At 32.3% G+C, this 16,089-nt stretch overlaps 1 protein-coding gene across 1 annotated transcript; it reads left to right on the top strand.

Moving 5' to 3' along the window:
* The first annotated feature begins 453 nt into the window (after positions 1-453).
* Positions 454-12,427, top strand: LOC144839135 (forkhead box protein K1-like). The gene is made up of 7 exons (XM_078694449.1): positions 454-852; positions 6,369-6,560; positions 6,945-7,245; positions 7,345-7,538; positions 8,068-8,236; positions 8,362-8,638; positions 8,766-12,427. The coding sequence occupies exons 1-7, from the start codon at positions 491-493 to the stop codon at positions 9,203-9,205; spliced, it is 1,935 nt and encodes a 644-aa protein (XP_078550575.1). The 5' UTR covers positions 454-490; the 3' UTR covers positions 9,206-12,427.
* The last annotated feature ends 3,662 nt before the right edge of the window (positions 12,428-16,089 follow it).

Raw genomic sequence — 16,089 nt, 5'->3', positions numbered from 1 at the left:
AAATTGTAAAATAATGTGTTATTAACGGACTTCCATCTTTTTAAAAAGGGCCAAATACTAATTAATATAATTTCATTAACATATTAAATAAAGTGTTCACTATAGATTTTTATTACTATATTTAAATATTTGTTTAATTAAATTCATTCATATACAATTAAACATTTATATTGAACCTACGCTAACTTTTTAGATTCTTATGTAAACTCATTACGTTTCTGCAGTCTCATCTCAACTTATAAATACAACGATTTCAATATAACAACATCGATGACCTATCACAGTCGTTTGTTTACAGCGTGGATTTGTTTACATTCAGGGACAAACCCCATTCCACGTATGCATAATTACGTTTTCTAGAAACTGCCCTTTCTAAAGATATATAAACAACGCAATGCATTGTGGGATTGTCTATGTTATTTTGAATGAAGGTACAGCGCTGTTATTTTACTTGTCGGCCATTTTGTTACCCTCGGGGACGGTGGTAGGAATGGCGAGCTTCAGACCAGCCTCTGATAACGATGCATGGGCACTTTTAGCCCTAAAATCTGCTCCTGCAAGCCCTACAAGGCTAAATTGGGCAGACGATGAAGAGAAAGGTCCTATCCTCGCTAAACTAGAGGGTCGAGAATTTGAGTTTGTGATGAGGAAAACTCGTGTTTCGATCGGACGGAACAGCAGACAAGGCGAGGTGGATGTAAACATGGGGCATTCGAGTTTCATATCTCGTAAACATGTGGAGATTGTTTACGAACCCCCTAATTTCTTTATGAACTGTAATGGTAAAAACGGCATATTTGTTGATGGTTCTTTTCAGAGAAGGGGTGCACCACCTTTACAATTACCTAAAACGTAAGTATCATTTGTGTTTTTGCCTAAATTTGAACGTTTTTAAATGGTATATTTTTGCCGAATGTGTGTTCACACCACGCTGTGTGTGCGGGAAGTGATCGGAAGGTAGGAAGAGATAGCAAAATATAAAATATAACGGTTTCTGAACGCATACTACGAAACTGAACGTGTCACATATTGATTTAATTTATAATATAAACAGTATTCTCATTTTTAGTCTGAATAGATAGTTGTACTTTGATATTTCCAGATTTGTTGAGGGGGCAATTACACCACCATGTGCTGTGCTTAGGATGTGGTCATTTGCATCACAATACACCCCGAGAACTCGCATAATAAAGACTAAAGTGTTGTTTGTAAATACTAGCCACCTCTCATGGCCTAAAGTCTGGCTTAATATTTTTGTTAACCATTCTTGTGTCAAATAGTTGTTCATTAATACTTTACCTATCAGCATATGATATTGTTATTGTAGTTAAATATTTTATGTTTTCAAATTAAAAAATTGAAGACGCAATTGATCTTTTTTGTTATAATAATAATAGCTCTACAGGAGGTCCTTTACTCTTCAATCATGCGATCCCACATTGTATCATGTGGGCTTGTTTCGATGCATTTAATAATTTTTAAATACCATCCATGTCATTTTCGTGGCACACAAACAGATAGAATAAGGTGTTATGCTATTATTAAATTGAAGTACTACATACTGTAGAATCTAATAATATATGATACTATGCATCCAATTTCAGGAAGTCAGTCTGCACACAAATTTATGACTTTGAAACCAGAAGACATATTTTAAATGTCATACAAATAGTACATTTATTATTATAACAAAAAGTATAATAATAACAATCGCTCATCTCACTGTAGCAATCATTAATGTAGATATTGAAGAAAAAAAAGTAAATGGTTTAAAAGTCTTCATTTGTACTGTACAGGTATGTTTTTACAAAAGCATAAATAAAAAATAATGTTTTTTGTGAAATTCCAGTGTTTGATAATTTCTCAGAATACTTGACAACAAGCCATCATGTACCTGATACAATATAATTTATTTAATGAGGTATAATTACTGTTCTAAAGACCTGTTTGTGTATCAACATGAAATAACCTTTGAACTCGTATCCCAGCAATGATGTTGTTAATTATTATCATTCATTCGTATAATTTATACGTTCTTCCTGTTAAAGAATGCATTGTTTTTAGTGACATCATTGCATCCACAATAATGGAAATAGAACTGCAATAACACGTAACATGATTTAAATTAATGTGCTGTAATTATTCATTGAAGTAAGTATAAGATAACAACAAGGATGTGTAAGTGAGAAGATGTATTAATGGCTGTGTGGTAATAACCGTGTGTAAAGTATTATAGGTACTTAAGGTACTGTACAGTATATTAATAGATTACTCGGGATAGTTTATTCATTATTTAAGTGATGCAAGAGCCGGCTAATATCTCCAATTGAAGACCACCTGATGATAGTGTCTTGGCATAAATTTTGTGCTGTATAATTATCAAATATTTTATTAGGAATAAAAAATAAGTAAATAAAATAATACTATACACATTAAACTAACAATGTTTGTAATTAACATAGATCTTATAAATATTCAAAAGTAAGAAAGTGCATTTAACCAATAAATACTGTAACAGTGACTCATGGTGCTTTCCACGTGGATTGAAACCGGTATTGATTATGTCGTATCTCGGGAATACCGACCGGCAAGCATGGTGATGTAAAGGTCATTGGGGTCATGGCTGTAGGTTAGTTCATGAACACAGTTGTTTTCCTGTTTTCTTTAGGTCTTTCCCCTGCTACTCAAAATATGTTGCTTACTAGAAATTATATACAGACTAGTATATTCTATTCTACTGTAGATAAGAGTTACCCATCAAGATGCAGCGTACTGTGTAACAGTAAATATCTACCTGTTATTTAATTAACAATATATTTATTCGTTTACAACAGCAATAAAATAACTGTTACAAATTTTCCACCTCGACTTCCAAATGAACCTCAATGCGCTTAATTAATAAATAAAATGTCATCTTAAAAACAATTTAAAAAAAAAATATTGTATAAAATTTACTGGGTAAAACAGGTGAGTTGTTGTAGTGTATTATATTACAGTTAGGTTACATTTATAAGTTGTTCCTGGGTTTTACTGGCTAGTGAATCTGTACTACTGTACAGTAAATTGAACATTATAGTACTTATTAATATTTGATTATTTAGGCAAGATAAAATTCTGCTCCTCTAATTATTGTTTATAAAACAAGATTGTACAGCAAGGATTTGACAGTACAATTGCAACATGATTCTTGCTATGGACCTTGGCCTATTAGGTTTGTTGAATCACAATTAATCTCATAAAAAAATATACCTTAGCAATGTTATAATTAACAGAACTAACCTATAGCGATCTGAATGACATGTTTTTGTTTGAATTTCCTATGTACCGTAATGAATGATGACATTTCAATAAAATTAGGAAAAAAAACCATTTTTGTTTACATTTTGTCTTCTGATATTTTGTACCATTGCTTTATAAGAAAGAAATAGAACCTATATTAAAACAAAATAGTTATGTCATGTCTATTAGAATGGCTATTACAGTAAAAAGAGTGTAGCAAGTTTAAAAATAAATTTACTCTGATTAGTACTTGGATAATACAGTAATTCATTTATTGTGTTCTGCTCATGGGGTGTATAATATTTTAAGCTAGTATTACTATTAATATTAAATAATGCGTACTTCCTCATGTTGTTCCTGTACCGGTAAAATACAGAATTACTTTCCCTTTATTGCAGAAGTCCAGATTCAACTCAATCTGAATCAAGGACTGATGATGCACGAACCAATTCACTTCACATTCATCCATACTGTATACAGAATAACATATTTGATTTGAATCCAGGTCTTGACGGAACTTTAAAAAAAAGTTCAATGGCCTTGTGGTGGCTCCCTTTGGAAGTTAAAAAACGGAAGATACAGGGGCACGGAATGAATCATGATCACTGTGATTATGATACAGGAAGTTGAACAGAAGTACAGTTGTGTTGATATCAAAAGTAATATAGTACTAGTACGTGCTATCAAACACGTGTATCATAGGCCTGTTGTAAATAGTAAATGTGTATACAGTAGTGACTGTAATACGTACATTACAGTAACTATTAATTGGTGTGCCATTTATGGATTGTAAGATTCCACAGTATATAAAGTAGAAGCTATGTATTGTACAGTACTGTATGTATGTAAAACTGTGTAAAGTATGTGATCTGGTAGCAAGAACTAGCAATATTGCATATTAATTACAATATCATTATTAATTAACATTAAGTAATACCCTATTATCCCATTCAATTTCTTTGTAAATCTGACTCGTCTACAGTACTGTAGAGGTATATTCCATCTACCCTCTAGTAGTATAGTACATCAATAATCCTCCTCCATTCATCCATCCTGCTACATACTGTAACAATAATCTATGCATCGTCTGTATCATCATTCTCTCTCTCTATCTATAATCTCCCATCGTTTATCTCATAATAATGTATCGTATACAGTAGTACAGTAGATTGATATTACTATTATTAAGTAATTTTGATTCATAAAAATATACCCATTAGTTTGCTAATATAAACTGTATGTTGTGTTGGATAAATGTAAAGATTCATGAGATCTACATTGATGGGTCAAAAACATTGTTTTGATACAATATTTGCATAATTAATGCATCCTGTGATAAAAACATAATCTCGAGAGATGGCTTCTTAAACAACCATCCAACATAATTAATCGGTTAGATTGTATCCAGTTATTGTTGTTCTATTGTGCAGAACGTAAAATAGTACTGGGATGGATCCAATTTTCTAACAATATTTCTTTATTGCGTGTATACAGTATATTGGATTATTTCCAATGCAAATTGAGATCAAACCAAATGTCATTATATTGTATCCATTGGCAGGCACTTTTCAATGCATGTTTAGGCTTTTGAGAAGGAAATTTAATTGTTTTTAGTTAAATTCAATGTTCAACAACAAGGACAATGATTGGTCAGTTCATGACATTGAGGTTTGTGATTGGTTAGTGAAGTCCCTAACAAAGATTAAGTGACATGAAGGGGGAAGTCGAAAACTCCGGTCTGTGCTCTATGCAGCATGGTACATTCCTTTAAAATATTAATTCATACAGGACTGGTATTCAACCTTCATTATGCTCGCAACTTATTGTCTATGTTGTCAGACATTTTTAATTTTCTTATATTGAATTGTTCCACATGTGTGGAACTTTTCTTGCACCACATTCGATGATTTTGTAGAATTTTGTAGCCTAGGGAATTGAATTATTACTGAACTAGGACAACTATATGTGGCTCATCTGGGCGTAAAAAAGGCAGTGTATTTGAATGATACAAATATAGATACAGATACTGAAATAGTAAAAAAAATTAGAAATAACGTATCCTACTGTAATACATCCTAATATCCATATTACATTGGGTAGAGACATCATCTGACCCAAATCACCCATGATATATTTATATTGATTTATCTAAATTTAATTCTAACTTAGAAAAATATACATTCATTTAAACAATGAGCCTATTTATATAGGACCCAGTCCAAAAATATATTATTTATTTCATAGTAATAGAAACAGATCTATAGAGAGTAAGAGAAACAAAGATGTTTATTCAAGATTGTTGATTTAGCAACTGAAAGTGCTATGGTAGCAGGCTACTGTACAGTACATTAGCAGTAATGCTGCAGCACACGTTAATTTAGCATTCAAATGACCGATATCTCAACCGGTTTAAATGCATACCTTATATGGAATGTAATTGATGATGTCATTGCCTATTCACCATGGAGTTGTTGTGTACTGAAAGTACTTGCATACAAATGAACTACTGTCAAAACAAAACTAATTGCATCGGTTAGAGCGCTGATGAAAACAAGGATATTTTATGTAAAGTGTGATTTATGAAGATGTACTGTACAGTATAAGGGTGTATTGTCTTTGATGTAAAAATTGTAAAAAAAACAAAAATTATTTTTTTTATTAAAGTAATTTATTGTATACCATGTATTTAACAGAAATTTATATGGCGCCAATTCAAACATTTATCACTGACTGTGTATAATAAATAAATTTTAAATATGAATAAAGCAAGGTTAATAAAAATTCTGAAAAAGGTGTGTACAGTATTTAACATGATATTGCATGGCTCGTCTTTTGAAGATTACAGATGTGCAACAAATTGCACTCCTACACACAGGTACTACTGTAATGCTGTAGGTATCTTTGTGTGTTAAAGTTAGCCAAATTTAAGTGTGCTGTAAATGGCACACCTCAGGGATTTCAGGTGTGTGTTAGGTGAGTGACCGTGCTTCCACGCCGAAAAGGCGAGGCCTGTATATTTTATTTGGATTATTTAATAATGAATTTGAAAATATTAAATATTTATTATGTGCATGTATTGTATTTTTCAGATGTTTGTTGCGTTTTCCTAGTACAAACATCAAGGTAATGTTTAAAGCTTATGTAGATGAAAATTCGCCAGTGCCACCAGTACCAATAAATAAAAGCCCAACCAAGAAACGAATACCACCACTTAAAATTGACATACCACCCCCTGAAGTTCGGTTTGGTAGCCCGATGCCATCACCGACAGGAACGATAAGGTAATGTACGGTTGAACTGCTAAACAAAAGAATTATTATATCATTACAATGCACAGTGTGAACTAATGCTGATCATAATACCTTGATTGGAAGCTGATGGATGGCAATATCAACATCATTTCCTTAAGCTAGATGAAAGGCATAAATTAATATGAAATAATTTAGTAAAATTTAGACATTCAACAAAATTATAATACTATAATGGATTATGTGGAGTTAGTTCTGGATTTGGTAGCTTTTAGACTCATGGATTTCTTAAACGCTTAACAAATCTTATTGATTGATCGATTGGTGTTTGGTATTTATTTCAGTAAGTATATTAACCATCTCAAGTTTGTAAATTATAAATTATGTGTATAATATCATTTCTTTCTGTCTTTGTAGTGCTGTTAATTCATGTCCTACAAGTCCAAGATCCGGTTCTACTCACAGACACAGTCTTACTCCTGACCTGCGTGCTGTTGCACTAGCAGCTGCAGCGGCTACGGAAGAGAAATCCGAGAGCCCTGTATCGGGGGCTGATATGGGAAGCCCACGCGAGGATACAAAACCACCATATTCGTATGCTCAACTTATTGTACAAGCCATCACGTCGATGCAGGACAAGCAGTTAACACTAAGTGGCATTTATGCATATATTACAAAAACGTATCCATACTATAGGACTGCGGATAAAGGGTGGCAGGTAATAAGTTGTTTCAAAATCTTTCTCCTACATGCTATTATACTGTGATATATTAATATCATTACACTTTTTACACCCTGATTATTTTTTTCCCCCCAGAATTCTATTCGGCATAATTTGTCATTAAATCGATACTTCCTAAAAGTTCCAAGATCTCAAGAGGAACCTGGTAAAGGATCATTCTGGCGTTTAGATCCAGCTTCAGAAGCAAAGTTAACCGAACAAGCATGGAGGCGGCGTAGGCAACGAGGGGTACCCTGCTTTAGAACACCATTTGGAGGTGTTTCTTCCAGGTAAATGTCACCAATTTACAGTAAAACCTTCGTTTTACGTACCCTGATTTTACTTTACCTGGATTTTCAGACGCATAAAATGACTGATTTTGAGTTTTTAGTAATTTTTTGATATATTTATTTTATTTTCTTTCATTGAGGGTGCAATTTAACAACAAATAACCTTCAAGCCATGACTGTGAGACAAGCCACACAGCGTTGACTATTTTTACATTGAACATTGATTTTTTTTAAATTTAAACATCGTACAGCCTGCATATACGTTTCTAGTAGGCTAAGCGTAGCTTGACCTAAGCCTAGATAAGTCTAGGCCTAGCTAGTGACAGCTGCATGCTGTAAGTAAAGTAGGCAAACAAGGCAGCCTGGTCTCATACCGTAAAATGTAGGTTCTACTGTACTTATAATATGTACCAATCATGCCTTGTGTATTTACCCATAATGCCTCATTTATTTACCAATAATATGTAATGTGTCTTGACCCATAATGCCTCATGTATTTACCTATAATAATTTAATATGTATTTACCAGGTCAGCACCAGTTTCACCGACACACCACACTAATTTCCAAGGTACGTTTACACCTGATAGCCTATCAAGGGAAGGATCACCTGTCTTGTTGCCAGTAGCAACCAGAGAAGAGACGGTGGAAAACATTGCTCCTTTAGATCATCAAAGAATAACTGCATCCGTTCAGGAGGTTAGTATTGTAGTTCTCATCATAATTAATTAAACATATATGTGTAAAGTGAAGCTACAGCTATATGTGTTATAAATACTACTGTGTGTGCTCCTTAAATTCATATTTAAATTTTGTGGTTTCAGCGAATGAAGGCAAGTAATGTATTAAGTCCGGTAAGTACAGCCACGCAACCAGTGCTACAGGCCCAGCACCAACACACGACACCAGTGATAGCAACAAGCGTAGTCAGTCACCCGCTAAATATGGCCACGCATGTCATGCCTGCTGTCGCACCCATGATATCGAGGACGACATTTATCGCACCAAGCACTGCCACCAACGGCTACCCAAGTCATGTGATTGTTGCTAGTTCAGATTCAGCAAATGGTACACCGCAGCAGTTTAAGGTTGAAGAGAAAGGTAAGTAGATCTTAGTTAATTGACTTAAGTGTAAATACACTCCTTTTGAGCTCAAAATTTGTGTGTGTGTGTGTGAGTTTTAACTAGAAATGAAAATATTACTAACATTTATAAATATTTTGTTCAGAAATATCAAAGGAGGAAATAATGAAATCAGTGATCGTACAGCAAGCCCTACCCACACTGAAAGAAAAGCAGCAAATAACACAGGTGGTGCAAGCAGTACCAACACTGCTAAATCAAGTCCAGCCAACCCACACACAGACCCTATCACAACCACATCTGGTGCTGGCAACGAATTATCAGCATCAACCTATAATCTCGCAGCAGCAGCAACCTATAATTACACAACAGCCGAATATCTCGCAGCAAATGCCAACTATCTCGCAGCAACTGCCGATCATCTCGCAGCCATTTACAGCCCAGACGAGCTCATCATTAGTTATGTTGGCTCAGTCAGCTACAGATACAGGCTCACAGCAGACGTCGAAACGACCTTTCAACGGAGGTCAAGACATGGAGATGAGTGACGAAACAAAGAAGTTAAAGGTTGATAACCAAGAATGAGCAACGAAAGAAGCATGTGATTAAATAGGGAAGAAAGAGGAAAACCTCTACAGCATTGTGCGTGTTGTAGTGTATAGTTCCCGCGCGTGTGTCTTGCTTTATGTCATCTGCCACCCTTAAATTAATCTAGGCCGGCGGCACGTTAACTCGCTACTGACAAAAATTTGGCTGAAATACAAGGTTACAAGGCGTGCACGAACAAAAACGTCTTGTGACGTGATTTAATTTAATCCATTGAAATACAAACTTCAAGATTTTATGGTGATCTTGATTTAAACGTTTGAATTTAATTTTCTTTTCGTTTATGAAGTGATTTATGCGTTATAGCTGTTAAAAATTCAAAATATACACTGGGAGGTACATCAAATTAAATTCATGCAAGCTCAAATAGTAATCCATCGGAAAAAAGGTAATCGTCCATTGCTTGCTATAATATTGATTTCAAATGCAAACCTATGTAAATTTATCAAAGTACAGTATCTATTATAAATAGTGCCCTCTTTAGTATTAAACTCTGTAGTTGCCTCTTTAGTATTACACTCTCTAGTTCCCTTTGTGGTATAACTCTTGCGCTTTTTGTAGTACGACTTTCTCTAGCAGCTGGTAATTTGCTGACAATTGTAACCAAATTTTGATGAATTTTGAAGTAATTAAGGTGAAATATATACTAATTTAAATAGTATATTTAATGTAAATGTATGATGGTGATCTAAATTATCCTGTTTTAAATGTTTTGTTTAGGTGAAGTTGCTGAAATATCCGCTTGGGTATTTATATACTGTTATATTAGTTGCGACAATTTTTATTTCTGATTATCATGAAGATTGGATAGTCTACAAAACGCTTGTGTTCTACATTCCGAGCAATACAAAGAATTTAATTTGATACTGATTTCTATTCTAAAAGAAACAAGGTCAGGATGTTTTTTTAAGGAAAAATACAATTTACAAAGCTTCGCTTTAGGATGAGTGAAATGATTTTGGATGGCAATATTAATTTATAAAAAAATAAATATGAATATCCAGTATATTAGAAGCTAGTTGGCTATAGTAAGCACGGTGCAGAATATATTGTTCCCTGTCAACTGTGTTATGGTGCGTGTTGGATTGATGTGACTAGGTCATAATGACAGTAAATATTACTTGTATTCCTAACACATACAAATCATGTGGTATCATACTGTAAGCTCTTTAGAGAACATGTGTTCTACTGCAGGTAACTGCAGTAACTAAATGCTGTTTACTCTTTGAATCATCACACTGTTTATTGCAGTGACTGACTCGTATAATTCTACATTGAAACAACATCATAATTTTGCTGCAGCAGCAGCAAGTTGCAGTAATAAAATGTAATTACTGCAGTAAAATAATTTTGACACGATCCCATAGTTAAATGTATAAATTATTTTAAGAGGTGTTAAATTTGTTTATGACTTCTGTAGTTTTTTTTTATATTGGTTGTTTTATATTGTTTTGCTAGGGAGGTGGAAAAGTTTATAGTATTACTAACACATATTATATAAAATATATACATTAGACCCAGATGAATAATTTGTCTGGAATGAATCCAAACAATAAGTAAGCAAGTAATCTTTACAAATCAATCCGACTGAAATCCTTTCAAAATATTTATTAATAATACTTTACTTTTTGTAACTTAATTGAATCTTGATTTGAAATTCAATATAATCTGTTTTGATACCTGAAAATGAAATAGACGATCTTCAACAGTTTTTTTCTCTCATAATGGTGAATCAGATGATTTAATTTACAAATATTATACTGCCACTATGTGGCTACTTTGTAATTTTAAAAAAACAATTAAAAAAATAATTGTGGAATCAAATGAGTTTGAAAATTATAATTTGTTATATAATATTAACATTCTATTGGATGGTTTTGTTTTTTTTAATTGTTTAAAGAATGTGCTATGGTACTTTTTTTTCTGGGATCTTTAAAAATTGTTAAAATATGATTTTAGAAAAGGGAAGTGAAATATATGTATAGAGTAAATACCATTTGTACCATTTGCCTCCCAATTGTAGTAAACTGGTCTCTGTTTTTGATTTATTTTGTTCCCTTCCTGTTTTCTATATATTTTTTAAAGAAATGAGAGAAAATAATTTGTTGTAGTTTTCCAACCTAATGCCAGGTTTCTGTAAGGTAACGAATGGTCACCTCAAACAACAATTGATTCGAAAATAGTACATATTAATGATGTATGTATTTTAAACAATGAATGTAAATTTGAAAATGATAATGTTGCAATTTGGGTTGTGCAGCCGCCGTTAAATTGGGGTACTCCTTCAATGACTTACTGTTCATCCTTACTGGTACAGGAATATTATCACTAGTGTGATTATGAACCTATTCAATTTACTCTTATGACTGTAATTAAGTTTGGTTCGTATTGCAAGTGACGCTTTGAATAATCCATCTCTTGTGATTTGTTGAGTCACTTGCATTGCGGTATATTATTTTGTTGCGTCCTAGTGGAAACCAATCTTTAGGCTTCATAAGCCATTCTTTGTCAAGTCACTTGCATTGCGCTACGTTCTTTCGTTGCATCCTAGTGGAAACCAATCTTTAGACTTCATAAGCCATTCTTTTATTACCGTAGGAGGCATCTCGTTGAAAAAGTGTTACACAACAAATGTAAACGATTAGAGAGTGTAATGCAACAATGCAAAGTGTAGTATTGTAATATGAAATAAATTAAAGTGAATTAAATCGATAGAATCAAGGGAATATTTACACCCTTGGTCTAAAGTCAGTGGACAATGTTTTATTTAAAAATATAATTTTTAAATTTTACGTTTAAAGTAACTAACTAATTGTTATTACGATTGTAATGTTCAATCCCCAGTTGTTGCCATTTATCCTCACATTCAATTGTACAAAGTGTACTACATGCATGGACGTTACCTACTCTGTTGTGGATCTTACCCCGCCGCCGCCGCACCTTATTAATGGTTTACAATAGAAGGTTGTCTATTTTAATTGGAGGGGAACTATCAATATAGTTGTAGAACTATGCTATTGAGGCTTATTGGTTTAAATTTATTTGTGTTTATAAATTTATTTTGGTATTATTATTCTTCTTAATCCAGTGTTTTGTATACTAATGCAACTTTGAGATTTATTGTTGTATAAAGATAAAAATAATGAAACAACCAAATCTTGCAGTCACCATTATTAATATTAAATGGACATTATAACCTTGTATAGTTGTTGTATACATTCCTTTCGTTAAAGATTAAGGGATTTTAAAGATATTTTAGCACAATATGGACTTTAAACATTAATTATTATGTCATAATATTGCTATATATGCATATATATTGCGTTATTATTGTGTTATAGTGCATAGTAACCAGTTATCAAAAAATGAAACGGTTGAAATTTGCCTGTTTAAAAAAAAGTAATTGCACAGGGATTTAAAAAAATCGATATTTTGGCGATATTTTCTGGAAAAAATTCCTGTACTGTATATAGTACAGAAAATTGGCAAAATTTCAAACCCTTTAATTTTTTTACGTAACTGGTTATTATATCATAATTGGCAGGCGTAGAATCATATAACGTGTTCTGCGCATGTCAATTATGATATCGTACATAGAAAAATAGTACATGAACATTTTTCGAAAAATAGGCAAATTTCGAACCCTTTATTTTTTAACATAACTGGTTATTATATCATAATTGACATGTGAAGAATCATATAACGTGTTCTGCACGTGTCAATTATGATAGAGTAACCAGTTATGTCAAAAAAATAGGAAGGTTGACATAACTAGTTACTATGGCTCTATAAGATGATGATAACACAATATATGCGCATATATGGCAATAATCGCATAACTGTTGAATTTTAAAAAGTGGATATTTTGGCAATTTTTTGAAAAAATCCCTGTACCATACATAGTACAGGGACATTTTCGAAAAATGGGAAAATTTCGACCCTTTTATTTTTTGCCATAACTAGTTACTATGGCTCTATAAGATGATGATAACACAATATATGCGCATATATGGCAATATTATCGAACAAGAATTGAATTTTAAAAAGTGGATATTTTGGCAATTTTTCGAAAAAAAAAAAAAAGTACTATAGTACAGGGAAATTTTTCGAAAAATGGGAAAATTTCGACCCTTTTATTTTTTGCCATAACTAGTTACTATGGCTCTATAAGATGATGATAACACAATATATGCGCATATATGGCAATAATCGCATAAGTATTGCATTTTAAAAAGTGGATATTTTGGCCATTTTTCGAAAAAATCCCTGTACTATAGCCTAGTACAGGGAAATTTTCGAAAAATGGGAAAATTTCGACCCTTTTATTTGTTGCCATAACTAGTTACTATGGCTCTATAAGATGATGATAACACAATATATGCGCATATATGGCAATATTATCGAATAAGAATTGAATTTTAAAAAGTGGATATTTTGGCAATTTTTCGAAAAAATCCCTGTACTATAATAGTACAGGGAAATTTTCGAAAAATGGGAAAATTTCGACCCTTTTATTTTTTGACATAATTAGTTAATATGGCTTCATAAGATGATGATAACACAATATATGCGCATATATGGCAATATTATCGCATAATTATTGAATTTTAAAATATGGATATTTAGGCAATTTTTCGAAAAAAATCCCTATAGGCCTACTATAGTACAGGGAATTTTCGAAAAATGGTAAAATTTCGAACCTTTTATTTTTTGACATAACTAGTTACTATGGTTCTATAAGATGATGATAACACAATATATGCGCATATATGGCAATATTATCGCATAAGTATTGAATTTTAAAATATGGATATTTCGGCAATTTTTCGAAAAAAATCCCTGTACTATAGGCCTAGTAGGCCTACAGGGAAATTTTCGAAAAATGGGAAAATTTCGACCCTTTTATTTTTTGACATAACTAGTTACTATGGCTCTATAAGATGATGATAACACAATATATGCGCATATATGGCAATATTATCGCATAAGTATTGAATTTTAAAAAGTGGATATTTTGGCCATTTTTCGAAAAAATCCCTGTACTATAGGCCTAGCCTAGTACAGGGAAATTTTCGAAAAATGGAAAAATTTCGACCCTTTTATTTTTTGACATAACTAGTTACTATGGCTCTATAAGATGATGATAACACAATATATGCGCATATATGGCAATATTATCGCATAAGTATTGAATTTTAAAAAGTGGATATTTTGGCCATTTTTCGAAAAAATCCCTGTACTATAGCCTAGTACAGGGAAATTTTCGAAAAATGGGAAAATTTCGACCCTTTTATTTTTGCCATAACTAGTTACTATGGCTCTATAAGATGATGATAACACAATATATGCGCATATATGGCAATATTATCGCATAAGTATTGAATTTTAAAAAGTGGATATTTTGGCCATTTTTCGAAAAAATCCCTGCACTATAGTACAGGGATTTTTTCGAAAAATGGGAAAATTTCGACCCTTTTATTTTTGCCATAACTAGTTACTATGGCTCTATAAGATGATGATAACACAAAATATGCGCATATATGGCAATATTATCGCATAAATATTGAGTTTTAAAAAGTGGATATTTTGGCCATTTTTCGACCCTTTTATTTTTTGACATAACTAGTTACTATGGCTCTATAAGATGATGATAACACAATATATGCGCATATATGGCAATATTATCGCATAAGTATTGAATTTTAAAAAGTGGATATTTTGGCCATTTTTCGAAAAAATCCCTGTACTATAGCCTAGTACAGGGAAATTTTCGAAAAATGGGAAAATTTCGACCCTTTTATTTTTTGCCATAACTAGTTACTATGGCTCTATAAGATGATGATAACACAATATATGCGCATATATGGCAATATTATCGCATAAATATTGAGTTTTAAAAAGTGGATATTTTGTCAATTTTTCGAAAAAATCCCTGTACTATAGTACAGGGAAATTTTCGAAAAATGGGAAAATTTCGACCCTTTTATTTTTTGACATAACTAGTTACTATGGCTCTATAAGATGATGATAACACAAAATATGCGCATATATGGCAATATTATCGCATAAATATTGAGTTTTAAAAAGTGGATATTTTGGCCATTTTTCGACCCTTTTATTTTTTGACATAACTAGTTACTATGGCTCTATAAGATGATGATAACACAAAATATGCGCATATATGGCAATATTATCGCATAAATATTGAGTTTTAAAAAGTGGATATTTTGGCCATTTTTCGACCCTTTTATTTTTTGACATAACTAGTTACTATGGCTCTATAAGATGATGATAACACAATATATGCGCATATATGGCAATATTATCGCATAAGTATTGAATTTTAAAAAGTGGATATTTTGGCCATTTTTCGAAAAAATCCCTGCACTATAGTACAGGGATTTTTTCGAAAAATGGGAAAATTTCGACCCTTTTATTTTTTGACATAACTAGTTACTATGGCTCTATAAGATGATGATAACACAATATATGGCAATATTATCGCATAAATATTGAGTTTTAAAAAGTGGATATTTTGGCCATTTTTCGAAAAAATCCCTGTACTATAGTACAGGGAAATTTTCGAAAAATGGGAAAATTTCGACCCTTTTATTTTCTGCCATAACTAGTTACCATGGCTCTATAAGATGATGATAACACAATATATGCGCATATATGGCAATATTATCGCATAAGTATTGAATTTTAAAAAGTGGATATTTTGGCCATTTTTCGAAAAAATCCCTGTACGTATTGAATTTTAAAAAGTGGATATTTTGGCCATTTTTCGAAAAAATCCCTGTACTATAGTACAGGGATTTTTTTCGAAAATTGGGAAAATTTCGACCCTTTTATTTTCTGCC

The sequence above is a fragment of the Antedon bifida genome, chromosome 4 (genome assembly GCF_963402885.1).
Source record: "Antedon bifida chromosome 4, ecAntBifi1.1, whole genome shotgun sequence".
NCBI classification, from domain to species: Eukaryota; Metazoa; Echinodermata; class Crinoidea; order Comatulida; family Antedonidae; genus Antedon; species Antedon bifida.
The sequence above is the reverse complement of the archived record's forward strand: the minus strand, read 5'-3'. Positions and strand labels throughout refer to the sequence as shown.

Coding starts and splice junctions, on each gene's coding strand:
- LOC144839135 (XM_078694449.1), top strand. CDS start 491: ATGGCGAGCTTCAGACCAGCCTCTGATAACGATGCATGGGCACTTTTA. Junction 8,237..8,361: donor TAACTGCATCCGTTCAGGAG/GTTAGTATTGTA, acceptor TTGTGGTTTCAG/CGAATGAAGGCAAGTAATGT. Junction 8,639..8,765: donor GTTTAAGGTTGAAGAGAAAG/GTAAGTAGATCT, acceptor TATTTTGTTCAG/AAATATCAAAGGAGGAAATA.